The sequence below is a fragment of the Leuresthes tenuis genome, unplaced genomic scaffold, assembly GCF_036924035.1.
Source record: "Leuresthes tenuis unplaced genomic scaffold, fLeuTen1.0.hap1 SCAF_1, whole genome shotgun sequence".
Lineage (NCBI taxonomy): Eukaryota > Metazoa > Chordata > Actinopteri > Atheriniformes > Atherinopsidae > Leuresthes > Leuresthes tenuis.
Window position 1 is genome coordinate 3,833,222 of NW_027325355.1, and position 27,975 is coordinate 3,861,196.

The 27,975-nt window shown below is 41.4% G+C and overlaps 2 protein-coding genes and 1 pseudogene across 2 annotated transcripts in view; all 3 read left to right on the forward strand.

The window, feature by feature from the left end:
- LOC140297151 (NLR family CARD domain-containing protein 3-like) lies at positions 1–26,941 on the forward strand. Its single transcript, XM_072379742.1, has 12 exons — positions 1–144; positions 7,267–7,377; positions 9,554–9,673; positions 10,653–10,742; positions 12,636–12,714; positions 12,877–13,084; positions 13,606–15,388; positions 15,488–15,652; positions 19,322–19,495; positions 21,972–22,133; positions 24,133–24,179; positions 24,306–26,941. Exons 2-12 carry the CDS (start codon positions 7,310–7,312, stop codon positions 24,836–24,838), a joined length of 3,429 nt encoding a protein of 1,142 aa, XP_072235843.1. The 5' UTR covers positions 1–144; positions 7,267–7,309; the 3' UTR covers positions 24,839–26,941.
- Positions 1–27,975, forward strand: part of LOC140314142 (uncharacterized) — a 206,422-nt gene that overhangs the window by 162,712 nt on the left and 15,735 nt on the right. The window lies entirely within an intron of this gene.
- The window catches only part of LOC140296141 (uncharacterized), a 56,052-nt pseudogene that overhangs the window by 15,941 nt on the left and 12,136 nt on the right, over positions 1–27,975 (forward strand).

Here is a 27,975-nt window from a genome sequence, read left to right on the forward strand (position 1 = left end):
GTTAACATCAACTGTGGGCAGCTCAGTCTCAGCAGAAATCTGCGCTCCAAACTTCACGGCACCGGACTCACAGCTGGAACCGTGAAGTCGGGACGAAGGAGGCAGCTGTTCGGCCTGTCCGTCATGTTGTCACTTCTGGTGTCAGTAAGTCCTGAACAAAGCTGTTCAAGGTTAAACTTTGCATAAATGTCGGCCTAAAATAGTTTGACTGCTCAGATCGCAGTCAGTTCTTTTTTTTAGAATAGGCCTGTTAGTATCTATCATAGGTGTGGGCGTCATCAGAAATGGCGTACAGATTGTAGAATGCGCCTCTCCAGCTTTTGTGCGCGCTCCCGACACCAGAGGAACAGATTAATTCAGGGGAAAAGAATTTCTCACAAGACACAGGAATGTGAAACTCATTGGGAAACCCCCGGATCCCCCATAAACGCTGCGGCTACCACATCCATCTCCTCTCCCTTAGCAAAAGTAGTATACTTGAAGTTAATTTTATGAAGTATGCATGAGTATAAGTATTAGCAGTATGGAGCATGTACTTGTAGTGTAGACGCAGACTAGAAAGTATACTAATTTAATACTTCTTCGGACTAAATTGGAACATATTACGTTTTCAAAAGTACACTTATCTATATACTTCTAGTGTACTGATATACTTCCAGTCCACATTTTAGGTTATTGAAGTCTACGATAAGTATACATTTCTGAACTTAGAATTACTAAAACCAAAAAGAAAATTCATCTTTCTGCTTAACATATTATTTGTAGGAAGATATCTATATTTATGTATGTTGCAGGAACTCTTGTCCAAAGCTGGAGGAGGTACCTGTCATGCATGAAATGTGAACACGAGTCACCCACATGAAAGGTGGCAATGATACCATTACACTGACAGTTCATTTAAAAAACATACAATACGTTTAGGGACATTCGAGAAGTATCGCATCGGAAAATTCTGATGGAAACGCCATAATTCGAATTAAAATCCCCTGATTCGCACAAATGAAAATACGCTCGCTAGCACCGGGTTTTGGTTGATTCCAAAGGAATAGAAACAGCTGCGTTCGCATCAAGTCTGTCGTAGCGCACTTTCACCCCAACTGCTTCCAGTGTTCGCGGCTCACTCACAAGACAACAAGCATTGCGGACAACGGAAGGTTTGTGTGGACGGAGGAAGAACTTGTGGCGTTTTTAACTTTAATTAAGGAGAAACAAATAACCGCTATCATTGGCAGTAAACAGCAGAGAAATACCAGGATATATCAAGAGCTCCGCATGGAAATGTGTAGCCGGGGGTTTGATAAACCATGGACTGCATTGAGAAATACATGGAGAAGTCTGAAGCAGCGGTACATGGCAGAAAAATTGAAGCTCAGCAGAAGTGGGTCGGGATCTCAAATTATTTTAAAATTCTTCAAAGAAATGAATGACATCCAGAGGACAGAGGCCAGAGGACGAGTGTGACTACCCTCCTGCGCGAGGCAGTAGTTTTCACCAAAGTCCCTACTTTTGATGGAAACACACGATTCGAATTTCTTTTAATGCGCATTTCCCAATTATTCGAATCAATTTTGGATGGAAACATGACTATTGAAAACATTTAAAAGACAAAGAGCCTCAAGTCCTTCTTTGCTGAGTCAACAACTTCACCTTATTCTGTACTTGGATCAAGATAAACTAAGTATTTGTACTTTGTGGCAGAAAGAAACAAGAAGTATACTAAAGTACAAGTATAAGCTTTAGTATTAAAGTACAAGTGTAAGTCTTAGTATTAATCTACTTAGTCTTAGACTTTTCCTTATACTTTCAGTATAAGACAAGTATATGTCACTATACTATTCTTAAATATAGAAAATATAGAATATAAAATGTAAACTTCAAACTTCAAAAAAACTTTAAATTTAAACCTCAATTTTAGTATAACATAAGTATACTCTGATAGTACACTTGGATAAATTACTTTTTGCTAAGGACTGTCCTGCTAAACAGGAGATTATATTCAAATATTTCACAGGGACAGTGTATTTGAGGAGAGGAATACATGCAGTAAGCTATTTCAACACTACATCTGCTAGAGCAGATGATTTTCAGAGACAAAGCACATTAACTGACATTAATAACTAAAAGTTATGGTAGCTACTAGAAATCTCTTTAATTTATCCAGTAATGTGTTACATTAGAAACGTGGTTTACAGGAATAACATGAAAACTTCCATGTTTTATTTTTCGTGTCCAGCAGACCGAGCTTCCAGCCTTTTATATCAGCAATAAGAGTAAATAAACATTAAATGTTTGGGTGACTGACTGTGTTATCTGTTACTTGTTACTGTTACTTGTTACTGTTACTTGTAACTATTGTTCAAGTGAACACGACTCAATTTGGAAAAGACTATTGTGGTGTATTGGGGATGGTCGCCTTCAAACTGTCAGGATTCATTGACGCTTTATGTTTTGAAATATGTGTTGTCTCGTCATTTCCGGTTTTATTTTGAAATATTAACTTCCCTCTCGTTTCAGGTACCTTGCCCTTCCTCCCGTGTCAAATGTCTGATTGTCTTCCCTGATTCCCAAGTGTTTCCACCTGTTCCCCTTGGCTCCCCGTGTGTTCAAATAGTCTGTGTTTCCCTTGTCTTGTGCCAGTGTGTCGCTACAATCTTATGAGAGTTTGTCATCCGAGCCTTTTCCAGTGTTCCATAGTCGAGATTACCTTGTCCTTTGAAGTTGAGCGTTCCTCTTTCAGAGAGATCTTTTGTTTGTAAAGTTTTGAACCATAGCCATAGTTTAGATTCGTTTAAAGTTCATAGTCTGTTTTGGTTTCCTCCATTTGGGAGTGATCTTTTGTTTATAATGTTTCACAGCACCTCCGTTAAAGGAGCGGCTGTGTTTAGTGATTTGTAATTTCATAGAGCCTCCATTATATGGAGAGTGTTTGGTTTTCTGTAAAGTTTCATGGTGCCCCCGTTTTCGGGAGAGCGTCATTTGTTTGTTCCGCCTCGTTAGACGAGTGCGTAGAGTTTAAAGATAATCTTTTATAGCCTTTCGTTTTCATCCTGGCGTTGAGTGAGTTTGATTTTCATTAAGTTTTATAGTTACACGAGCCTCAAGCCTAATTATTGAGGATAGTGTATTAGGATTTCATAGCCCCTTGTTTTCTCTGTCAGGAGAGTCCTGCCCGATTCTGACACAAACAGCCTGTGTGGAGATGATACAGGAAGAACTCTGCTGACACAGAGTTGGTCGAACACAGAAACCTTTATTGTCAACCAGGTCCGTATCAGAATTACAGAATGATGCATCAAGTCTGGAGAGATGTGTCAAGCCCGGATTCCCCAAAATCTCTGCCTTACTGAGGGTGCGGTCTTCATTAAGTAGAATCTGCCTGTTCTTAGTGACCTTGAAGATGTTGCATGTTCCCATCACTAAGCACAAAGCCCGGACATGGTGTGTGCGTAATTTTGAGCCTATTCTTGGACAAACTAACTGGGGCGTTTGTTATTCTCAAAATGTCCTGATTTATACCCATAACTCCCTTACACAGCTGGCAATTACCAGACTTCTCGTCATTTTCCCAAAACAACTTTGCACAGGTGGTAAGCATCAGACACTACACTATGGTTCCGTCGGCGTAAAAAAAAAAAGAGTCAAAAACATGTTTTATATTCTTACTGAGAGCCGCAGGTTCAAAGATAAAATAACAACCGTGACACGATAAATGATTAGGTTTTGTCGTTTTACCGACAACTTCATCAGAAATTACGTACAGACTGTAGAATCTGCCTCTCCGGCTGTTGTGCGCGCTGTGGACACCAGAGGAACAGATTATTTCAGGGGAACAGAATTTCGAACAACACCTCTTGTCTTGCTCGGTGCTTGCTCAGATTTGAGGTGAAATTTTTCACTGTAGATACAATTTTTCTTCCCACGCAGAGTGTACAGCGGACGCTAATATTTTTGACACTTTTTACCGACTCAAACTCAAAGTAATGTTGGTACTTCCAAGCATTAAACGCTGCACGGTCCTGCTCTCTCCTGCGCTCCATGTTATCTCTTGCTGACATCACACCGCTCATACATGATTGTCTTGAGATGCTCTCACAAACAAAATCACAGTTTAGTAACGCAGTAACGAGGCCTGCTTGCGGGAAAGTAAAAGTATACTAATAACTGTTTTTGCAATTGTAATCCCTTACTTTACTTGTTACTTGAAAAACTAATCGGATTACAGTAACACGTTACTGCGCTTCACTGCTGACAACTGTCTCCGGTGATTATTTAAGGGCTCTGACTTTGAGACAAGAATCCTTCTCAATAGTGAAACTCAAACATTTCTTACAGTCCTATAGTGGCTACATAAGCAGAAGTAAAAAAATATTTTGATTATGTGAGCATAAAGGATAACAATGATTCTATCACTAATGCAGGCAACAATAAAGGCTGTGGAAGTAGTTAGAAAAATGACTCGGATTGAAGCGGTGGCAGAGGCTGACCACGGGCAGGTGGAAGAAAGGAGAGGGAGCAGCAGTCTTTGTGTCTGGATAAAAGAACAGAAGAAGAAGAGTCTCCAAGTGATGAAGAATCTCTGTAGTTCTTAAAGTAATGAAGAAAAATGTATGAACAGGAGATCCTCATGGAAATAAAGATTAACATGGAGAGACAAGGACTTCTGTGAATTTAGGGACAAAGAAAGGTTCCGCAAATCATAAAGACTCTGTTCCCCCTTTAGAATAATTCTGACCTCATCTGAGTCGTCTAACTGCAGCAGTTTTCATCCAGGACCTCGTGTAGAGCCATCAGCATGGAAACAAGCAGTAAAATGGCCCTTTATACCCATCCCTTTAATTCGTGAATAGGAAGCCGTCAGCAGGAATGATTCGAATGTTTGATTCAATTCAATTAAATTAGATTTTATTTATATAGCGCCAAATTACAACAATTGTCATCTCAAGGCACTTAAATAATATAGTCCAATTCAAGCCAATTGGAATTCAATTCATTGTAACCATAATGCAATTAATTATATAGAGCCAATTCAAAATAATATCCTAGCTAAGGAAACCAACAGATTGCACCAAAACTTGTCTTCAGTCCAATCTCCCATCCTGAGCATGCCTGTGGCGACTGTGGAAAGGAACGACTCCCTTTTAACAGGAACAAACCTCTGGCAGAACCAGACTCAGGAAGGGTCGACCAGCAGGGGTTTGAGAAGACAGAAAAGAGGGGGAAAAACACCATAACACCATTCAAAGGATACCTGAATCCACACAGTTTGACTCAGACACGTCTGTTGGACATGAAACACACACCTTATAGACAGCAGCTCTGTACACAGTGTCTTCTTCTTCTACTCCACCTGTCTGGTGTAAATGATGGGCTGTTCATGGATGATCTGAGGCCTGCACAGCTTGCTGATATCCATTCACTCTACCTTAATAAGAGCTGACGGTTGTGGACAAAGGTTTTTCTTCTGATTTTCTTTAGTTTACTGACTGTGTGGCACTTTGGGGCAAACTGGGTGAGAACATCTATAATGTGTTGAGCCTGTTGGAGCCTGTTGGAGATGGATGCACTTGCTCTGTAGTTACTGTACGAGCTGTTTGGCTCAGGACATGAACTTATCATCCCATCTGCCCAGAGACTCAGCCCAACTTCCAAGCCGGCCAGCTTTGCATAATTACCTCCCCTTCTGTGAGAGATCTTGCTTGGTTTCCACATATCAAATGTCAGCTTTAACATGTAGTTACAAAGCAGAGATTGTTGATGGTCTTATTATTACTCTTATCTGGTAACGTGCAACCTAACCTGGTCCTGAGCTGCAGTGTTTCTAGACACCATCTGACTTTAAATCCTCGCTCCTAAAATTGTTCATCTTAATGTGTGCAGCTTGTTCTCCAGGATGGACGTGGTCAGGATTTGTGTTAACTCAACAGATGCTGACATGGTTGCAATTTCTGAAACCTGGCTGATCAAATCTGTTCCTGATGAAGATATGATCAGAACTGGATAAAGTGTTTATGGTGGCGGTGTTGCTACTTCTGTTAAATCCAGATTTGATGCCTCTATTATTCTGTCTAAATCCATGTGGAAACAACTGGAATGTGTGGCTCTGAATGTGGAAACTGCTAAGGACCTCTGTGTAACTGTTGTTGGGTGCTACAGGCCTCCATCTGCCTCCAAGGAAGCATCACAGTCTTTAAAGCATCTTCTGTCCAGTCCTGTCCTGAATTATAGTCAGCTTGTCTCAGCTACTGATCTGAATTGGGACTGGCTTAAAACAACTTGAGGTGATTTTAAATGGCTCTGTGATTCCATTCTTCTTTTCCATCCACCCTGAGAGGTCCTCCTGTATTGATTTGATTTTGACAAATGTTCCTCATAAATACTCATCTGTGGGCATCTTCTGCAGTGACTGAAGTGACCTCTGTGTTGTTGCTTTTGTTAGAAACATGAAGGTGCCCAAATCTGAAGCTGCTATTATTTCTAAGAGGAGTCTTAAAGACTTTAATGAACAAGCTGATCATCACGATCTGTCTGATATGAAATGGAAGAAAATAGGACTGATCCCTGATGTAGAGAAAGCTTGGACATGCTTTGGGGAATGATTTCTGCACATTGTGAATAAACTTGCCCCTTTAAGGAAAGCTGTGTGCTTTTGGACCTGTGTTCTGTATTTATTGCTGCTTATCTTGGTCAGAACTCCCTTGGAAAAGAGTTCCACAGACTTTATAGATGAAGGACTTCTGCTTTACTGGAACATTTCCGTGTTGAGCTGCTTTATGCTTGGACTCCATTTCAGAGGAGCTCACTTATTTCTTACTGCTCTGCAGTTTTTCCACAGCTGCTTCAGACCATTAAAGTCAATGACTGACATGTTCATGTGCACAGTGTGATGAAGTTCATCTCACTGAGCTCATGTGTGTTTTCACAGAGCAGGACTTTGACTTTCAGTTTTATTCTGAGAATGTGAAGCTGACATCAAGCAGCACTTTGGTTAGACGCCATGTTGTATTCCTGCTTCCTCTGAGGTTCTTCTGTGTGAACAGACCCTGAATTCTAACTCGTGGATCGTGTTTCTACGCTCAGTGAGATCAGCCTCTAACATCTCACCCTTAAAGCTGAATGTTGAACATATGTGTCCACTGTTAAAACAACACATTTCTGATGAGTTTATTACTGAAACACGTTTTTATTATCAGAGCATAAGATCCACTGACACACGGAGAGGAGGATTTGAGTTGATGTGCAGATGAATGATTTGTGTTTCCTCTGCAGATGAAGGTAGAAAGTGTGTGTGAGCTGATGTGAATTCAGCAGCATGGATCAGTGTGAGGACACTAAAACCACTCTGTGTGGGGAACATGAGAGCCAGAGCAAAGCTCAGAGGTGAGATGACCATCTCTAACTGTCCATGACTCTTCTCCATGTCAGAGCTCAGCACTCACATCACCAAACCCCCTTTATACACAGGAACCAACCTGAACCTGAACCTGAACCTGAACCAGAACCCAGCTGTGTGTCCTTTAAGAGCGACCAGTCAAAGGATTGGTTTATTCATTTCCAACATGATGTTCCATCAGCCCAACAGTGAGTATCTGTCAGTATTCAGTGGAGGCTGCATCATGTTTCAGATGATAACCAGTTTTCAGCTGAATTACTTGAGACTTGGATCAGTTCTTGATGTCTCTGATGAGACTAATTAGCTGCATCATGTGTGTAATGTGATATTTTAGTTCAGTCCTGCAGCTCTTTATTAAAACAAAGGGAGAATATTGCTGAATATCTGTCCACTGATGTGGCTTTTTCACAGGATGCTGATTATGTAGTGAACAGGGCGGCTGATGTAGAAATATTACGTTCTCACACGTTGTGTTTAATGACGTCAGTTTAAAACAAGCTTCTGAAGAAACAAGAACAAAATGACCAAATCAGCCCAGTAATGTTAATAACTGATCTCTTATTAATTCTCCATTACCTGCTGCAACGGTTAAACTTTGCTCAAAAACTAAAAAATGATACCAATTTTTTAGGTATGTCTCTCATACTAAGGAAATTCAAGAAAGGAGTCGATGTTGGGGGCTGCAGTTCTGAAGCTGCTACATCATGTTAGCAGCTCTGATTTGTTTGGTTTTGGGGCAGTTTATCTTAGTTATGACTGAGCAAAACATTGGTTAGACATCCTCATTAAAAGTGAAACTTTTTCTTAGTCTGGATGGACTTCTGTTCTGACAATGCCAAGTAGAGGCTAGCAGATTTAATCATCAGAGTTTGAGCTTTCACACACTTATCAGCATTGATATGTGTGTCCAGGAAATTCGAGCACATTAGTCCAGTGCTCAGGTCTCTGCTCTGGCTTCCTGTCGCTCAGAGAATAGACTTTAAAACAGCTCTGCTCGTGTACAAGTCTCTTCATGGTCTAGCGCCAAAGTACATCTCTGACATGTTAGAGCCATATGAACCAACTGGGACTCTGAGAACCTCAGGGAGGGGTCTCCTGCTGGTGCCCAGAGTCAGGACTAAACAAGGTGAGGCTGCGTTTCAGTTTTATGCTCCTAAAATCTGGAACAGTCTTCCAGGAGATGTGAGACAGGTCTCAACTCTGACTATGTTTAAATCCAGGCTGAAAACAGTTCTATTTAGCTGTGCATATGACAACTGAAAGTATTGATCTGCACTCTTTGCTTTTAATTTAATTAATTATTCTTTTCTATGTTTTATGGAATTATTTTATTTGCCTTCTTGGGATTTTATGGAGCTGTAAAGCACTTTGAATAGCCTTGTGTACGAATTGTGCTCTACAAATAAACTTGCCTTTTCTGTTTGTTTGTGTTGATTTAAATGACACATTTTCAACATGTGAAATACAGAAAATGATTTTGAATGGGTTCCAAACAGTTTGTTCAGCAGAAGCTGCCCTGACACCACTGTTTCCACTGATAGTGGGACTGAGGAGCAGACAGTGGTGTAGAGTCCAGCTGTCTTAGTGATGAGTTACTAACTGGTCAGTGAAATGGTTTCAGGAAAGTCGAGATTGTTTTCCCCCTTGATAAAAGACTTGCAGGAGAGCTGCTGATCACTTTCTGTGGTCAGAGATTTAAAAGAGGATTTTTAGAGGATTTTCACCTGGAGACTAATCTGGATCTCTTATCAGGGCAGTAAAAGGCTTTACCTCATTGGCTGCTCCTCTTATTAAGAGGTGAGCCTCCATGGGAACATTATTTATAGATTGTTACTGGGAGTCTTATATATTGAAAGTATCCTGTTTTTTAAGTCATGTATTTCTGAGTTTGATGAAACAGGGAAGGAGACTTTTCCTGAACATGTCTGTTTTAATAAAAGTGTTTTTCTGTCTGAGTCCATCAGAGACTCGGAGCTGATTACAGCTGTGTGTCCTGGAAGAGTCACTGGTCAAAGGAAGACATCACTGGTTTAAAATGAATTAGTTAATGGTTCACATCTTTGATGTTTAAATCCTTTATTCATATTTGGTAATAATTTTGTCAATTTGGTTGAATTACTAGGAAATTTGTGAGTTTTAAAAGAATAAATGTTTTTCTCTCAGGATCCATCAGAGATCCAAACATGAACCTGAACCTGAACCCAGCTGTGTGTCCTTTAAGAGCAACCGGTCAAAGGATATTTTTAATGACTTCAAATCAGACCAACATCCATCCTTTCAGAGGTGAGCTGAGTGTAAATGTTGTAACAGAGTAAAATGTAGCAGAGTCAGTTTGAACAGTTTTTATTCCAACATGTGTTTAATGTGAGCTCAGCTCTGTTTCACATCCATTTCTATGTTCATATGTGAAGCGGTGTGTGTTGGATGTTTTCCACAAACACAGCAGGAACAAGAGGAAAGAATGGATGTTGGAGAAGGTGTTTCTGAGTGTCTGTAGGACACCAGCTGGTCCAGCAGGTGTCACCTTTGTGCTTTGGCTCTAACGCAGTGTAGGTAGGAACTTCCACTCAGGTGGCAGGTGTTGCTGGATGGAGGAGGACAGATAGATCATGTTCCCAGCCCTCCATCACCTGCTGCCACGTTTAAACTTTGCTCGTCATAATAATAATGAAATATATTTCTGTCTGTCATACCTAGAAAGTCTTGAGTCCACTTTGTGCTGGAACCCTGATACACCTGTAATTAAACTGACACATGTATGATTCAGTTGAAGTGATTCTGGCCTTTTATGACAACACACACTTCAACAGCAAAGAGAACAGCAGATATTCTGCATCAGAGGTTTGAGTCAGACAGCTTCACCTGTCTATAGATATAAGGCTTCTAATACTTGGCACCAAACCTGGAACCCCGACTCTAGTTTGATGGATTTGTGTGTCTGATGGCTGTAGGACTTAGTTTGTTTCCATAAAAATGATCTCTTCTTCTGTTACATTACAAAAGCAAGACGAAGGGTTTGTGATCTTTGCTTATAATTTATGTTAATTTACTGTTCTCAGTGTATTTTAAATCTATTAGTTTAGTTTATTTCCACATATTTAGTTTAGATGGTTTAGATTAAATTCAGTATGTGACATTTTGAGTTGATCACCTTCTGAGTTTTAAACAGGATTGGGTGTTTTCTTGTTCAGATATATGAAGTAAATGTACCTCCTGACTGTGTTCTGGGTGCAGTGAAGATTATAATCTGTTTTTTAATCAGGAGGAAGCTGGAGAGTGCTGAACCCAGCTGGTTCTCCATGAAGAATCCTCCCATATCTGACAGATATGGATACCAACAGGTAGCACAGAGGTAAGAAAGATTATTTAAATCATAACAAAGTGCTGCATCAGATTCATTTAGACAATTTTTCACAAAAAGCTGTTTATATGTAAAACCTTCCCAACTAAACACGTCTGTGCTCACTACAGTTAGTCTTATACAATCGGACACCAACCAGCTCCACTCCTGGGACTTTGTTCATGTGTTCTTCAGCTGGAAGGAAGAGTTGAGATTCACTAAATGCATCCTTCAGCATGTTGTTAAAACTCTGAGGTACATATCCGGTCAACAAAGACAGACTGATCAAATCCAATTTGGAAGTGTTGGTTAAGAGAGAAATCTTCTTCAACAGTCTGGTTGGGATTGGGTCTAAAACAGTGTTGTTTTTGACAATAATCTTAGTCTTTTGGACTAAAATGCTTATTAGTTTTAGTCACATTTTAGTCACTTCTATATGCAATAGTTTTAGTCTACGAAAACTCAAAAAGGTTTTTAGTCTCGTTTTAATCAGTGTTATGTGTGGCCAGGTAATGCCACACATAACACATGTTTTGTGTGCTGCTATCTCTCCGCCCTCTCCTTCCTCTTTGATTCCTCCTCCACAGGCCAGTAGACAATTAATAATTAGGTTGAGGATAAAGAGGGAGAGGAGGGAAGCCGCTTTCTCTCACTATGGGGGCAGCAGCCACATGGATGGTTTGCTTTCTTTTGATTAAATAGTTAACCCTTATTCTTTTCTTATTATTCATCTGTCTTAAATATCAGATTTTTTTTTCTTATCTTAGTTTGTTATGCTAGTTTGAGTTGGAGACTGCCAGTAAGTCCTGTTTTGTCATTTTTGTTTTAGGTTATATTTGTTTGTTTTTTCAGTCAGTGGGGAAAACGCAGGTTGGGACGGCCCACTGCGTGGTTGGCCCTGTTTCCCCTTTTTGTCCCTTTTGACCGGGGTCTCCATCTCTTTTTGGTTCAAAACCTTATGGGTTAACCATTAACTTTTTTTTTTTTTCTTTTTTTAGTGGCAACTTTTTAATAAATAATATTTTCTTTGTGCAAACATTGTGTGAGGTCCTTATATGCTATGGTGTCATTGAGCCGATGTGTTATTTTACTATTATCAGGCCGTAACAGTCAGTTTTAGTTAAAAAAATAAAAATAAAAAATGTAGCCGTTGAACAAATTAATTTAGGTCAATAAGTATTGGAGATTGCTGTTGGGCTTTTCACCAATAATTAAAGTAATAAAAGAATGGTTTTAGACATAAGGTTTCATATATGGCATATACTTTCTGATCTAAGGATTGTACATTACACACAGATGAAGTGGTAACAGTGGAATCAATGTTCATTATTCCAAAAAAAAAAAAAACACATTATACTTTGTCAATTGTGGCTTCATGGATAAAGCTAGCAGACTCTACACCAATACAATAACTCGACCTGTTTAACACATCGCAGGTTACATGCTGACGGAACATAAAGAGATGACCATGCCGTCACTGCATGTAAACTGAGCTGCATGCCAGGTGGTGGGCGTGACCAAACAAGGAACAGATGCAGCAGATACTACTTAAATTTTAATTGACAGATTACACGCACAATAAGCGGAAAAGTCATGCATTTTAAACATCTGACAGACCACCCACTAACATTTAAGTCCATTCTAGTCTCGTCAACGAAAACTCATACAAGTCTTGTCATGTTTTAGTCATCAAAGAGCCAACCAAAGTGAGCTGAAAGCTCCAAGCAGCTGCAGACTGAGCTGTTGATTCTCAGTGGGATCAGCAGGACTAGTAAAGCTTTCCCACTACAGGGAGTCCTCTGATTCACTGTTCACATCCACACATCACTTCATGGAGCTTTACCTTGTGTTTGTCTCTGTGTGGACAGACAGAATGTGAGCTCATTCTTCATGATTCCTCCACAGAGTGGACCAGCAGAGCTCAGATGTTCCCAGTGTTCAGTCTGCCCAGCAGCATCAAACACAGCTGGACTCCATATTTATGGTCTGTACATGTACAACAACTACTTTTCGATCTATTCTGTTCACAGTCATCTCCATGCTGCACTTTGTAGACCAGTGGATTGTCAGTGTGTCCAACATGGATCTGATGTTTGGCTCCATGATTTCAGTCTGATTGGCTCATTCATATAGTATTCTGTTCCAGCTGCTGGAGGACAACATGGTCACTTTTGTGAAGGAGAAGCTGAAGAAGATGCAGAAGGTTCTGAGTCCAGATTACCCAGAATTCTTAGAGAGTCAGAAGGAGGATGAAGATGAAGAGCAGAGGAGCAGCAGAGAGGCATTAGTGAAGATCACAGTTCACTTCCTGAGGAGAATGAAGCAGGAGGAGCTGGCTGACCGTCTGCAGAGCAGTAAGAGGATTTCTCTAAAGATTTAACCTGCTGGATAAATGACACATTTACTGATGTCTTAACACACAGAACAGTGTGCGTACTGTCAATCACAACAGTACAGGGGCAAGAGGTACACAACATGTACACAACAGTAGCTCAGGAGGCAGTCGCCCACCAACTGACTCCAGTTGGTGGTTCGACTCCGGCTTCCCCGGGCTACGAAGTGTCCTTGGGCAAGACACTGAACCCCACGTTGCCCCCCAGTGTATCATTGGGGTATGAATGTGTATGAATGATTAGAAAAAGCACGTAGTTATGTATCGTAAGACGTGCTGTATGAGTGTGTGTGAGTGGGGTGAATAGGGCATGTAGTGAAGTGCTTTGAGTGGTCAGTTAGACTAGAAAAGCGCTGTACAAGTACAAGTCCATTTACCATTTTAACAACACATGTTCAAATGTCTCAAATACTGAGATAAATTAAAAGTTTGAAAAATGTCTGTATTTTGTATTAGCTGATCTTATTTGTCGTGTTTATTTAGAACTTTTTGACCCAGTTTGCCGACAAAAATCTGCTCTGAAGAAGAAGTTCCAGTGTGTGTTTGAGGGGATTTCTAAAGCAGGAAACCCAACCCTTCTGAATCAGATCTACACAGAGCTCTACATCACAGAGGGAGGGACTGGAGAGGTCAATGATGAACATGAGGTCAGACAGATTGAAACAGCATCCAGGAAAGCAGACAGAGCAGAAACAACCATCAGACAAGAAGACATCTTTAAACTCCCACCTGGAAGAGATGAACCAATCAGAACAGTGATGACAAAGGGAGTGGCTGGCATTGGGAAAACAGTCTTAACACAGAAGTTCACTCTGGACTGGGCTGAAGGCAAAGCCAACCAGGACATCCAGTTCATGTTTCCATTCACTTTCAGAGAGCTGAATGTGCTGAAAGAGAAAAAGTTCAGCTTGGTGGAACTTGTTCATCACTTCTTTACTGAAACCAAAGAAGCAGGAATCTGCAGCTTTGAAGAGTTCCAGGTTGTGTTCATCTTTGACGGTCTGGATGAGTGTCGACTTCCTCTGGACTTCCACAACAAGGAGCCCCTGACTGATGTTACAGAGTCCACCTCAGTGGATGTGCTGCTGACAAACCTCATCAGGGGGAAACTGCTTCCCTCTGCTCGCCTCTGGATAACCACACGACCTGCAGCAGCCAATCAGATCCCTCCTGACTGTGTTGGCATGGTGACAGATGTCAGAGGGTTCACTGACCCACAGAAGGAGGAGTACTTCAGGAAGAGATTCAGAGATAAGAAGCAGGCCAGCAGCATCATCTCCCACATCCAGACATCACGAAGCCTCCACATCATGTGCCACATCCCAGTCTTCTGCTGGATCACTGCTACAGTTCTGGAGGATGTGTTGAAAACCAGAGAGGGAGGAGAGCTGCCCAAGACCCTGACTGAGATGTACATCCACTTCCTGGTGGTTCAGGCCAAAGTGAAGAAGGTCAAGTATGATGGAGGAACTGAGACAGATCCACACTGGAGTCCAGAGAGCAGGAAGATGATTGAGTCTCTGGGAAAACTGGCTTTTGAGCAGCTGCAGAAAGGAAACCTGATCTTCTATGAATCAGACCTGACAGAGTGTGGCATCGATATCTCAGCAGCCTCAGTGTACTCAGGAGTGTTCACACAGATCTTTATAGAGGAGAGAGGGCTGTACCAGGAGAAGGTGTTCTGCTTCATCCATCTGAGTGTTCAGGAGTTTCTGGCTGCTCTTCATGTCCATCTGACCTTCATCAACTCTGGAGTCAACCTGATGGGAGAACAATCAAAGTCTCAAAAGTCTAAAACACTAAAAGAGACTCTCTTCTACCAGAGTGCTGTGAACAAGGCCTTACAGAGTCCAAATGGACACCTGGACCTGTTCCTCCGCTTCCTCCTGGGTCTTTCACTGCAGACCAATCAGAGTCTCCTACGAGGCCTGCTGACACACACAGGAAGTAGCCCACAGACCAATCAGGAAACAGTCGATTACATCAAGACGAAGATCAGTGAGAGTCTGTCTGCAGAGAGAAGCATCAATCTGTTCCACTGTCTGAATGAACTGAATGATCGTTCTCTAGTGGAGGAGATCCAACAGTCCCTGAGTTCAGGAAGTCTCTCCACAGATAAACTGTCTCCTGCTCAGTGGTCAGCTTTGGTCTTCATATTACTATCATCAGAAAAAGATCTGGATGTGTTTGACCTGAGGAAATACTCTGCTTCAGAGGAGGCTCTTCTGAGGCTGTTGCCAGTGGTCAAAGCCTCCAACAAAGCTCTGTAAGTACAGATATAGAGGGATGTGTATGAATATACTGCTGTTGTTTTTATAGGAGAGAAAGTCACAGATTACTGCTTATCTCATTATATCCTCCTCAGACTGAGTAGCTGTACCCTCTCAGATGAAGGATGTGCAGCTGTGTCCTCAGCTCTCAGCTCCCAGTCCTCCAGTCTGACAGAACTGGACCTGAGTATCTATGACTCAGGAGTGAAGCAGCTGTCTGATGGACTGCAGAGTCCACACTGTAACCTGGAAACTCTCAGGTCAGGTTTCTCTGCTGTTTCAGCTTCATATAGTCTCTGTGATGCAATAATCTGAAAACATCTTCAGATCCATTTTAAAATCCACAAAGTAAAATGTCTCCAGATCTGAGTCACTTTCCTCTGATCTGATCTGCACAGCACACACATGAACTCTGGTTGGAACATTTATTTATAGTCTGGTTGAAATAAAGGAAATGATTTAGTATATTTGTTGTAGTTTTCTTAAAGCGTGTCATTTCCATCCACAAACACACGTTGTTTAACATCATGAAGACAAAGATGTGCAGAAATGTGAAAATATACATCAAATACATGCAGGGTGATTTTTATGTTTGTGGATCCATTTGTTCATGTTAAATATGTGAAATCTGGAAAAAACATTGTTTTCATCAGATGACAGTGTAGTGTTCATACTATTGAAAGAATTAAATATTCAGTACCTTCGTTTGGGGCACCACCTCCCTTTCAGTTGGGAGGAAACAGAATTAGGAGTGTTAGAACGATTCTTTCATTGGAAGCCCAAGAACAGGCTGGAGAAATCTTAAGTTAAAGAATTTATTAGTGGTCACACGTAAAGTATATTGCAGCGCTGGACTCAGAGTGACAGAGCTCTCGCAGGAAATCCGTCAGGCCGAGCCCCGATATCCGGAAACATTTCATATTTATATTCAGCTTTATGTGAGGTTGTACTCACACTTGACAGAGTATAATTGGCCAGTTTTTAGTGGGCTGAGCAGGCCAACCACTGTCCTCGTCGTGTTCTTTGGATGTGATAAACAATGTGTGTGTGTGTGTGTGTGTTTGAGTGTTGTTTTAGGAATGTATCAGTCTGTCTGACAAGACAGAGAAGCTTCATCTGATCCAGCTATTTAGTCTAGTTATGCTATCTTAAAGTCTTGGACCATTTAATGCAATTTATCGTGTAGTATGAGCAGAGTGGAAAAGTGCAAAGTAGGAACATGGCTTATTTAGAAAAAGTACAGAATATGAATGCATAATGTCTAAGAACAAAGCCAAATATAACAGGAGTGTTTATCAGTCTCGAGAGTGCTAGGAGGATTGGATAGGAGTGATAGGAGTTAGATACAGTGGATAAATTAATGGTTACTTTAATTTGACATTTATTCGACATCAACCACAGCACAACACTTCCAAGGCCGGCAGAGACCACATCTTACTTTGAGTTGTTCTCCTTCGCGAACAACTTTATTTTTCTTTTCCCCACTTGTCTGAAAAAATTATGCCTGAGCGGTATTACGACCACTGGAGCATTGTGAAACACACATTACATTGTTTAACCGTGGAGTATCTGACCACAGAATTGTCTTAGTGTAACGGTTTGGTACTCTAGATGGCACTGTGGCTTCATAGAAAAACAACTGATGCTGTTACATAATATCTACTTTCTTGGTGTACCAGTACAACATTGGGAAAAGTCCTGAACCGAAGCTGGAGATGTCATTGAGAATTTTAATCAACTTGTACAAAGGTATAAAACATGCTTAATGTAGTTCCAATAATCCGATTTGAGGGTTGCTCTGAAAATATTTTCCAAGAGTGGGGAATGGGACTTTACCAAGTCTGTTTTTTGTCTTGATTAGAGAGATGACATCACCTTTCATTTACAAGTTTCAGATAAGAGTCAGTGGGTTTACATGATGAGATTAACTCGATTATAGCTATAGTTGGGTTATGCTCCTTATCTGAGCAAGGGTAATTATCCTTTGTTATATGGTGGTGAATGAATCGAATCACTGGCACAAAGCATGCAATACCACAGTAGATAAGTGGCACTGTACCCATTTCAACTATCGCTGATAGAGCCACTTCCGGTTGACGTCTTCACCACCAACAACAACAAAACTAAGGCATTCGAGAAAAACGACGAACGAAGAGCAAGATGAAGCTACGTCCCTCTACATTTGTGATGAGCTGGTTATGGCACAAACGCGATGCACAACGGTGCATTTTCCATCACGTTGTTTCTTTCTTTCTGACGGCAGCGACAACAACAGTAATATCGTTTCCTTCGACTTCCGGTTGTCGATCGCGGGAAAAAATCTCGAGCATGCGCAGAACGCTCAATCCAATCCACTATCGTCTCCATGCACGTTCAGTGGGACCAAGTTATCTCGGGGTCTTAATTCGATCACAAGTAACCCGATCAGATTTGATTTCTTGTCAGATTAATGTGTCTACATGAGCTGAATAACTCAATCTTATTGTAATTTAGCCATTAATCCAATCCGATTGCCCGCATGTAACCGCACTGAATGTGATGTAGTGATGTGTCGTTCGCGAACGATTCGTTCGAGATGAACTAATCTTTTATATGACTCAGGAGTAACAAGTAGTCTCAGTGAGTGATTCGTTCATTTTCACGCAGTACCCTTCCTCCCCATATGACAGGCGGCTGCTGCATAAACTCAGTCAGCACGACAGGAAACAGAAATGATTAATTAATTTCCATGCAGTACCCTCTCTCGCCACATGGCAGGTGGCAGCTGCATAAGCTCAGTCAGCAGGACAGGAAACAGTATTGATTCGTTCACGACTCAACTCCTCGGGTTACGGCTCCTGGCACAGGAAAGAGTATTGATTCGTTCACGACTCAACTCCTGGGGTTACGGCTCCTCGCACAGGAAACGGTATTGATTCGTTCACGACTCAACTCCTCGGGTTACGGCTCCTTGCACAGGAAACAGTATAGATTCGTTCATGACTCAACTCCTGGGGTGACGGATCCTCGCACAGGAAACAGTATTGATTCGTTCACGACTCAACTGCTGGCGGCTAAAAACACTGTGAGATCGGGATGTAGCCTAGCGACAGGATGTCAATAAATGATGTGGAAAGGAAGCTCAAAGAAGGTCTTTACAGCACAAAGCAAGGCAAGTGTGATATTTGGAGAAGTTTCTCAATTGTCCGTGAATCTCTTTATTAATAGCCTATAAAATGGCATGTTTTCTCCTGCGGGACGGGAGAAGACACAAAATCAATGCATTTCTTTTATTGTGTGGGCATAAATTCTCAAAGTTTTGCAGCTGCGGGCAGGCCTGTCCAGAGTCATGAAATGGGCAGGTGACATCTCTGCAGAGCAATCACACCCTGACCACAAACTGTTTAAACCTCTTCCCTCTGGGAGGCGCTACAGAACTCTGTGTGCCAAAACATCCCGACATAAGAACAGTTGTTTCCCTCACGCTGTCTCTGAGATGAACAGCTAAAATATCAGCAACATCACCTGTAAAATATCTGTACATAATGTTCATACTGTTCATACTGTGCACACATTTATATGTATATATTTATATATATATATATATATAAATATATATATATATATATTTATATTTATTATTTCATCCATGCACTATGCACCATTTCACCAAAAAAGAATAATTGCTACGTCTTTACACCAGATAGCTATGTATTTACATATTTAGCATTTAGCTGTTTTACATTTACATGTACATAGCTTTTGTTTTTGTTTATGTCTATGCTTGTTTGTTTGTACCAAGAGAGCAAAATGAAACCAGAGTTAAATTCCTTGTGTGTTCACATATCTGGCAATAAAAGTGATTCTGAATCTGATAAACCCGATGTTCCCTATAAGTGGTCTTTCAGTCCACATTCAGCTGTTCTTTTTCTCTGTAATTGTCTCTTCAGGCTGAGTGTCTGTAACCTCTCAGATGAAGGATGTGCAGCTCTGTCCTCAGCTCTCAGCTCCCAGTCCTTCAGTCTGACAGAACTGGACCTGAGTAACAACAACCTGCAGGATTCAGGGGTGAAGCAGGTGTCTGCTGGACTGAAGAATCCAAACTGCAGACTGGAAACACTCAGGTCAGGATTCATCAAACTGTTTTTATGAACAGCTAACAGAACACCTGTGGATGGTCTTTGTATGATTGTTACAGCAGCTTTAGGCCTCTGACACCACAGGAACTTATCTAAACCTGGAACCTGAACCTGGAAAGTCTTTTTTGGGTAATTTGGTCTGTTTCCTTTTGGGCTGCGTTTTCATCCAATAAATAATGTGAAGATTCATACAAAGTTATTTGAGTGAGTTGTCCTGCTGAGCCCAACTGATGAGCGGGGCAAACAAGTGTTGTACCTTGTTCCTTCTAACTTAAATTATATGCATGACATTACGTTCCCTTTCAGTCAATTCACTCGGTACAACACATATAGTCTGGGACATATATACACGCCCCACAAAGCAGCCGTCGGACCTGGGTCAGAACCAACACCCGAGTGCAGGTCAGACCCAGCAGAAAGAACAGAGTGAGCCACCAAAGGGCCTGTCACATCCAAGCGGTAGAACCAAACAGAAGTGTGTGGTGATGACCAGCTGACTGAAGCACAGACATCACACACAGAAACTCCTCTAAACAGGGCCCATGACGCTGCCACGCCCCCGGGTTGAATGAGCTCTGACACCATGAGGTGGAGGGAGACCCCAGGCTGCTGTAAGCTTGAGAAATAATTTCTACAATCCAATGAGACAGTCTCTGCTTAGACAGAGCTTTACCCTTGGCTTGATTGACAAAACAAACAGCTGGTCACATAAAGGCACATTCTGTGTGCGGTCAATGTAAGCATGCAACAAACGCACTGGGCACAGGGAATGTAACCACCTCTGCTCCTCAGTTTCAAAAGGAGGGGCTTAGCAACTTAAGAGCTCCCTCACCATGGAGCTGTAGTCAAATGTAATAACCTGAGGTAAGAAAGCTATATTTGGGTGTAAAGTCACTGTAGAGCCATCTGATGCAAACTGAGTGCAAGACAGATGCACAGAGAAAGAACTGTCTTGAGATAACTCCTCGTTTATCTCAGCCTTGGCACCGAGCACAGATGGATGATGTAGGAAATAAAATAAGTTGGAGGTGAACAGTTTCACCCCTGACTTGTTCAAATTAAATCCATTTATCAGCACATGCCAATAAAAGCCATTTATTCAGTGCCAACAACCTGCTGAATCTTTCCTCTCCTCCTCTGACGGGTGGTACAGCTCCACTGATGAATACAGTTCAGTTTCAATCAGAGTTTGAGGCCCAGCCTTTAGCTTTCCCTGTGGCCTTTTACTGTTTAACAGGTTTTCAGTCCTTGCCTTGCTGCTTTGGGATAGATGGTCATCCAATAGAGATACAGAGTCCTTCAATAGCGGAGCAAATCTGTTCTGCAGTTTCACACTCGGTTGTTTTGGAGGTTTGTTGTTAACCTTCCCATTCACAGATGCCCAGTCCTGTTTCCTCCCATGTACAGGGATTGAAGAGCTCCTCTGTCTCGTAGGAAGTATAGGCCAGTCGGTTTCACATCCTCCCACTTTCACGAGACATTACTTTTTGGTTTTGCAACGAGACAGTTCCAGGGAGGATTATTATTCAATGATTTATTATAATGCACAGAATCTACTTTCTTGGTCATGTTATCTGTGCTCCTTAGCTGTGTATTAGCTTGCTCATCTCCACTGTTTTGAATCAATGGCAAGGTTGTTTCATTTCCACGTAGTCCATTTACCTCCACATTTACTTCTAAGCGATGAATTTCCGTCTCCAGTACTGCAATCTTCTGTAGGAGGCTGTATTAGTCATCTGTGGAGAAGGGAGGCATCTTGTTGCTAGTTAGCCTAAAGGTTAGCACCTTTCCAGGCTATTTAGCTTTAGCTGAGTGCTAGGTGTCCAGACACTGTAAATCAGGCTTCAGCTATGTGTAGGCCACGCACACGGAGTTGCTGGCTAGTCAGATAAGTTGTAAAAAGAATAAAAAAAAATATTAAAAAAGTCTTGCTTCACTTAAAAGAAAAATAATACATTATATACAAGACTTGTGAAAAGAAGTAGAATGATTTAAAAGCAATAAGCAGCAGGAGGAAGCAGAGACACATCTGCACTCTTCAGACGCAGGACGCATAAGAGTTGATTCTTCTGTTTCTTTTTTCCATCCAGCAGCTTTTCTTCTGTTATTGTTTTCTTCAGAACTAAGATCAGCAAATAAAATATTTAATTTTCTCTGCTTCACTGATGAGTGTCTCAGTTTCACATTTGTTAAATCAGCTTCTTCTTTAGTGCTGCTCTCACTGTGGTGCAGACCATATTTTTATCTGAAAAGGACTCAGTAGGGGAGTGTCTGCATGTATTTGTGGCTAAAATGGGAAATCAGGTTCATCCACGTGTGTAGTTTGATTCTAACTTAGATTTATGAAGACACAAAGTCAGTACTGTGAGACAGTTCCAGTTTCTCTGAACATTTGATGACATTCAGCTTCATTTTCAGAGCAGTTCTCTCAGAGTTTCTGTGTTGTTTTGTGTGTTTTCAGCCTGTCAGGCTGTCTGATCACAGAGGAAGGCTGTGCTTGTCTGGCTGAAGCTGTGACCTCCAACCCCTCCCATCTGAGAGAGCTGGACCTGAGCTACAACCATCCAGGAGACTCAGGAGTGAAGCTGCTGACGGCTGCACTGAAGGATCCACACAAACTCAGGTATGGAGAGGCCTGCTGCAGCCACACACAATGTCTGATAGAGGAGGAAGAGCTGGAAACATGTTCTCTGTCCTGCACTCAGCCCTGTGTTTTTGCTTCCTGCTGAGTGTTACATGAACAATCCCACATGTAGGAGCCTTTTTCCTTTGCTCACAGCAGAAACACTGGTTGAACAGAAACAGCAGATATTTGTGGAGGAGGTCTCCAAGGAGAACATCTGCAGGAACAACAGTGAGAAGTGTCTGTTGGTCCTCTGACCCTGGATCAGATACAGAGATGGGTCCAGGACATGTTAGCCTAGCTTAGCACAAAGATTTATAAAACCGTGTTCACCGTACATCTGGAAATGTGCACATGTGGATCAGACCTGTGTCCCTCCCTCCATATGCCCACATGGAGGGAAGATTAAAAGATTAATTTAATCTATTTGGGAATAAGACTTGTAACACCTGGACTGGCTCTCTAACAGCTCCAACACATTGAAAGAACAGTGTATGGAACTGGATGTGTTTCAGCTCAGAGATAAAGGCAGCTGACTCACAGCTGACATAAATATTCACATCATAAATTCTCTGTTACTGATCCTGCCGTGGCTCTGGAAGACTTTTCACAGTGTTTGAATGTTCCTGCTGACAGATGTGACCCTTATAAAAGCTCAGAATCAGAACCAGATCCAGTCCTTGGTTCTCCACAGCTCTCTGAAGCCATCCACAGCAGAGACAAAGCCTGGTCCAGCTCTGCTTCATTTCTCCTAACAGAACGGGCAGTTTGTCCGTGCTGGGCAGAAGGAGAACTGTGGGTATATGAAGGGACATTTCTTCAGATCCTTTTCAGGCAGCTGTTAGAATGAGTCACATTGTGTTAGAAAGTGTAGCTGTGTCTCCACAGTGTTGCTGTTGGACTGTGTACATCCTCTCTGCTCCACAGGGAGCCATGATCTCTGATAGAGGCCCGTCTCAGTGGCCAGTGTGTGTGCACTGAGTGTGTCCTCTGTTAACGTGGTTCTGTGTTGCTGTTCAGTCTCTGTGCTCAGGTGTTCCTCCACAGCTGATGCTCGTCTTAAGGCCAGATAGCTCTGCATCTGACTGTGTTTGTGTGTCCCAGTGGCTGATGTCATTGTGTTAGTGTAGTGTGTAGCAGTCAGACTGTGGAAGCAGATGAGCTTTCTCAGAGATCACACAGTACCAGGTCCAAAGAGTTCTGCCCTTCTGTGGTTCTGACCGTCCTTCCAGATGAGAACCAAGTAGACCAAAGTTGAACTGGAGCTGTGATTGAAGAATCTGGGATGAAGAAAAAGATAAAAGGCGGAGGACAATCTAATAAACACTATCCAAGGAATTCCAGAGAAACAGGAAGAGAGGGACACTGGGGTAGGAGAGGAAGAGGCTGGAGGCTTTTCAGTCTGTTTCAGATTCCTGAAAAGTGATCAGGCTGAAATAAATGAGTGATTCTGATCAATAAAACCACAACACCTGGCAGCTAATATACTTCCAATGACTATAGATTCTCCTCTGATCTTATTCTGAGCCGTTAATGTTCAGTGTGGAGGGTGGAATGAGGGGAGTGTTTCTAGTCTAACTTTTCTAGATGAATGTCTTCCCCTGGCTGGCTGTGCAGCATTCAGATGGACCAATGGGTCTGAGAAAGGATCTGGATGTTTGGCTGCCCTGAAACATACTGAGAGGAGGAGTCAGCAGAAACAATGTGACCATCAGGAGAGACCATGATGTCAGAAACTGAAGTGATTTCATTAGAATTCTTAAAGCTCATATTTGGATTCAGAAATGAGTGAAAAATCAAAGTGAAAATTCTTCCAAACTTGAAGAATTGAATTCAGAGACAGAAACTTCATCTCCATAATCTGACTGCAGAAAACATTTGGTGCTTTTAAACTTCAGAATGAGCTCAGACAGATTTCCTTCCATCCATTGTTCTTCTCTTTCTTCACTTTCTTTTCTTTCCTCATTTTTCTGACCTCTGACCCCCCTCCTCCTTTCAGGGTGGAGCCTGCTGGAGAACGATGGTTGACACCAGGTCTGAGGAAGTGTAAGTGTGTTCTTCATCTGATTCATGACATCCAACCATCTTCACACTGTCACATCACTCATTGATCAAAGTGAACAGATGATAGATCAATAACTGCAGCTGGATTGTGTTTGTTCTCTCCATCAGATTCCTGTCAACTCACAATCGACACAAACACTGTGAACAAAAGCCTGAAACTGTCTGACAACAACAGGAAGGTGACATGTGTGGAGGAGGTTCAGTCATATCCTGATCATCCAGACAGATTTGATGATTGGTGTCGTCAGCTGCTGTGTAGAAATGTTCTGACTGGTCGCTGTTACTGGGAGGTCGAGTGGAGAGGAGAAGTTTATATATCAGTGAGTTACAGAGGAATCAGAAAGAGAGGAGACAATGACTGTATGTTTGGATGGAATGATCAGTCCTGGACTCTGAGGTGCTCTGATGGAGGTTACTCTGTCTGGCACAATAAGAGAGGAACAACCATCTCCTCCTCCTCCTCCCCTGTCTCTAACAGAGCAGCAGTGTATGTGGACCGTCCTGCTGGCACTCTGTCCTTCTACAGAGTCTCCTCTGACACACTGATCCACCTCCACACCTTCAACATCACATTCACTGAAGAACCTCTGCATCCTGGATTTACAGTCTGGCCATCTGCTTCCTCAGTGTCTCTGTGTTGAGTATAAAGAGTTTCCTCCTGTCAGAGAATCACTTGAAGAGATAGTGTACAGATAGTTCAGTCTGTACACGTGGAGCAAACTCGTGTTGAATTTACTACAAACATAAGACTTTAAATGACTGCAACAGTCTTTTGTGGGGATGGTCAGTGTGTAAATACCAGATGGGGGATTTCTACACCAAGGAATAGAAATTTACAACAACCTTTCTCAGGTTGAACAACAGGTTCTCAGCTGCATTTTAATACCTTTTTCTAGATCGTACATGGAAGAATACAGAAGAAGTCATTATTTTGGAAAATGACTAATCAGTTTATGGAGCCACATTGCCCCCTAGTGGTCCGTAGTACTGAATAGTTAAACCCAAAACTAAGTCAACAACTTGCATATGACCTCTATATGAAGTTATTCAACTGTTAACCAATGTTTCCTGCTGTTTCTTCTTGTATTCCATGTTTAACAGAGGAAAATAGCATTGTGTGGTTTGTTTTTCATAAGTCATAACTTTACAGGTATCCATCTGAATTTTGAGACTCATAATCATTATGTTATGTTGTTTTTTATGTCTTTATATCACAAGTCCTTGTTATATTTTTAACGTTTATATGTTAACAAGTTGTGGTGTTTTAGAATCGTCAAGACAAATTTTTATGAAACGGAGGAATGGGGGACTCGAGATGCTTTGTGGCATCCTCGTTGCAGGCTCGTAACTCAGAATAGGTCGTTTTACAAAATACGTCCAGGCTGACGTCACAACAGTTTCAGGCATGTCATTGGCTGAAAGTGTAGCGTAAGCCTACGTCATGCCCCGCCTCCGCGAATCAAACTCTGGAAACCGTGATGCAAAGTCAGAAGAAGAGAAGAGCAGAGAGTTTAAAACAAAAATGATGGAATGAGAGTCTTGTGGAGAATTTTTGAAAATGGACTATTTGACTATTTGAATGATTCCGGTATCCATCTATCCCATCCCTTTAGTTATTTTCAATTCACTAAGTGTTTCTTATATAATCATCCATATTCAAAGCATTTCTCCTGTTGTCTTAAGGTTCATGTCTTTGGTCATGTCATTTTAATAAATGGTTCATATATATACATATATAAAATCAACCGTGTATGTGTTCCTTACGTATTTGTCAGACAAACCAAACGAGAATTCACAGTAGCGACTATATGAGACTGGAATTAATCAATTATTAATTATTAATTTAACATGAATCATGAGATTCTGTCTTTTTCCTTCGATTGAAGGTGGTGCCCTAAAACGAGGTTAAATAAGGCTTATTCAGACAGTGAGAACTTTCGGATAAATCCTTATATCTTCACATCCTGCTACATGTGTCCACTATATATATGTCTGTCTCTTTCACTCAGAAACACCTTTTCAGATTCATGGATTCAGTCACTTTCTGTTTGAAACTCTTCTAAATGATTCCTTGGAAACTTCTTCCTCTTGCAGTCCTTTAAAGATGGAAGCTGCCATTCTTCCAGGATGTTGTTTTTCTGTGTGTTTCCAGTCAAAGCTTCACACTGAATATCAGTATGTTGTGTTTCTCTGCAGCTCACTTCAACTGAGACCATTCAGTTGATGTCAGCTGCAGTTAGTTTGCTGCACATGTGACAAACTGTGATATCAGAGAGGAATCACTGAGCTGCAATCAGCCAAGATGAATTTCCAACCTGCTGACAGATCTTCACTAATTCTGCTCCAATGTTTAGGGACTCTGGTTTAAACTGATAGAATTACTCAGTTCTGTCAGAGACAGTCGAGTTCTGTCAGAAACTTTCTTCTTGGTTAACTTGTCATAGGCGTGATGACACCAGCAGAGAGTTTGACCAAAGCCTGTCTCATACATCTTACTAAGACCTCAGAAAATTGGGTCAAATATTTGGGAAAAAAAGGCAGATCAGTTAAATCAAATGTGTTTTAGTTTGTGTTGCAAAAGCTTTAAAAAAAAACATAGATCATATAAAGAAAGCAGCAGAACTGAGTGTTTGTGTTAATATGGTGTTATCTACTCTAAATATTGTTTTCATTCTATCTGTTCTATTTCCTGTCTGTCTTCTCTGCTAATTATTCACAATAATAAAGCTGAACTTCAACCTAAATGCAGCCGTGCTTCCTTAAAGCGTAAATGATTCAATGAATCTGATGCTGATGTTTCACAGAGATATTGCTACACTATTGTTTGATTGTTGAAGATTTGGATCATATATTGATATCTGACTGGAGTTATTTTCCCCATTAAATGTGTAAATCTTCCACCTCTCTGTTAAAACAAAACTTGTTTCTGCACAGAATTTTATTCTGAAATAACTGAGTCATGCTTTTCTATCAGGATCCATCACAGACCAGATTTCCTGGAAGCTGAAAAACAGCTGGAAGGTCGCGCACGTGTGATGATCCAGACACTGATGTTTAATCACTGATGTTATTTAGATATTTAAGAGTTGACAATATTCTTGGTTTTCCTGCTGCAAACATTCAACACATTAGTTTTTAAGAGGTTCAAAGCAAAATGCTGCAAAGGTGAAAATCTTTCTCTCACAGCGGTTGAGTTTTTCTGAGCGGTCTGATGTCTGTCCCGCAACTAACTGGACTGGAAACGTCACTAAAACAATGAAGCTGCTGTTTTAGCAGCCTCATGAAGTCGAGTGTCGTCCTGCTGTGAAAAACAGCAGCTGAGAGCTCAGTTCAGGCATGAGGAGGGAAAACTGGGCAGAAACCTTCAAACACACCAGACTGAGAGCTGAAAGCACCCAACCACAGAGCCACAGCCAGGACCAGGACCCACAACCAGAACCAGGTACCATAGCTTTGGCAGAACTAACAATTAGCCACTTTAAATATGTTTTAAGGCTATTAAAATGTTTTAATTTTACACTGATTAGGGTCAAATGTGGAACTAACAAATACAAAGAGTCTTCAAGGTCAGATTACAGTTTAAGTACAGACGGTTCACGCTTTGTTGTGCTCTGGTGGGACCATAAAGATGTGAAATGACAGCTGATCATCATGCTGATCTGTCATGTTCATGTTAGCTGCACTAAATAGAGAATTTAAAAAAAAAAAAGTATCACACAGACAGATACATTAATACTAACAGGTTTAAAAAAAAACAAGCCAAAAGTAACATAAAATC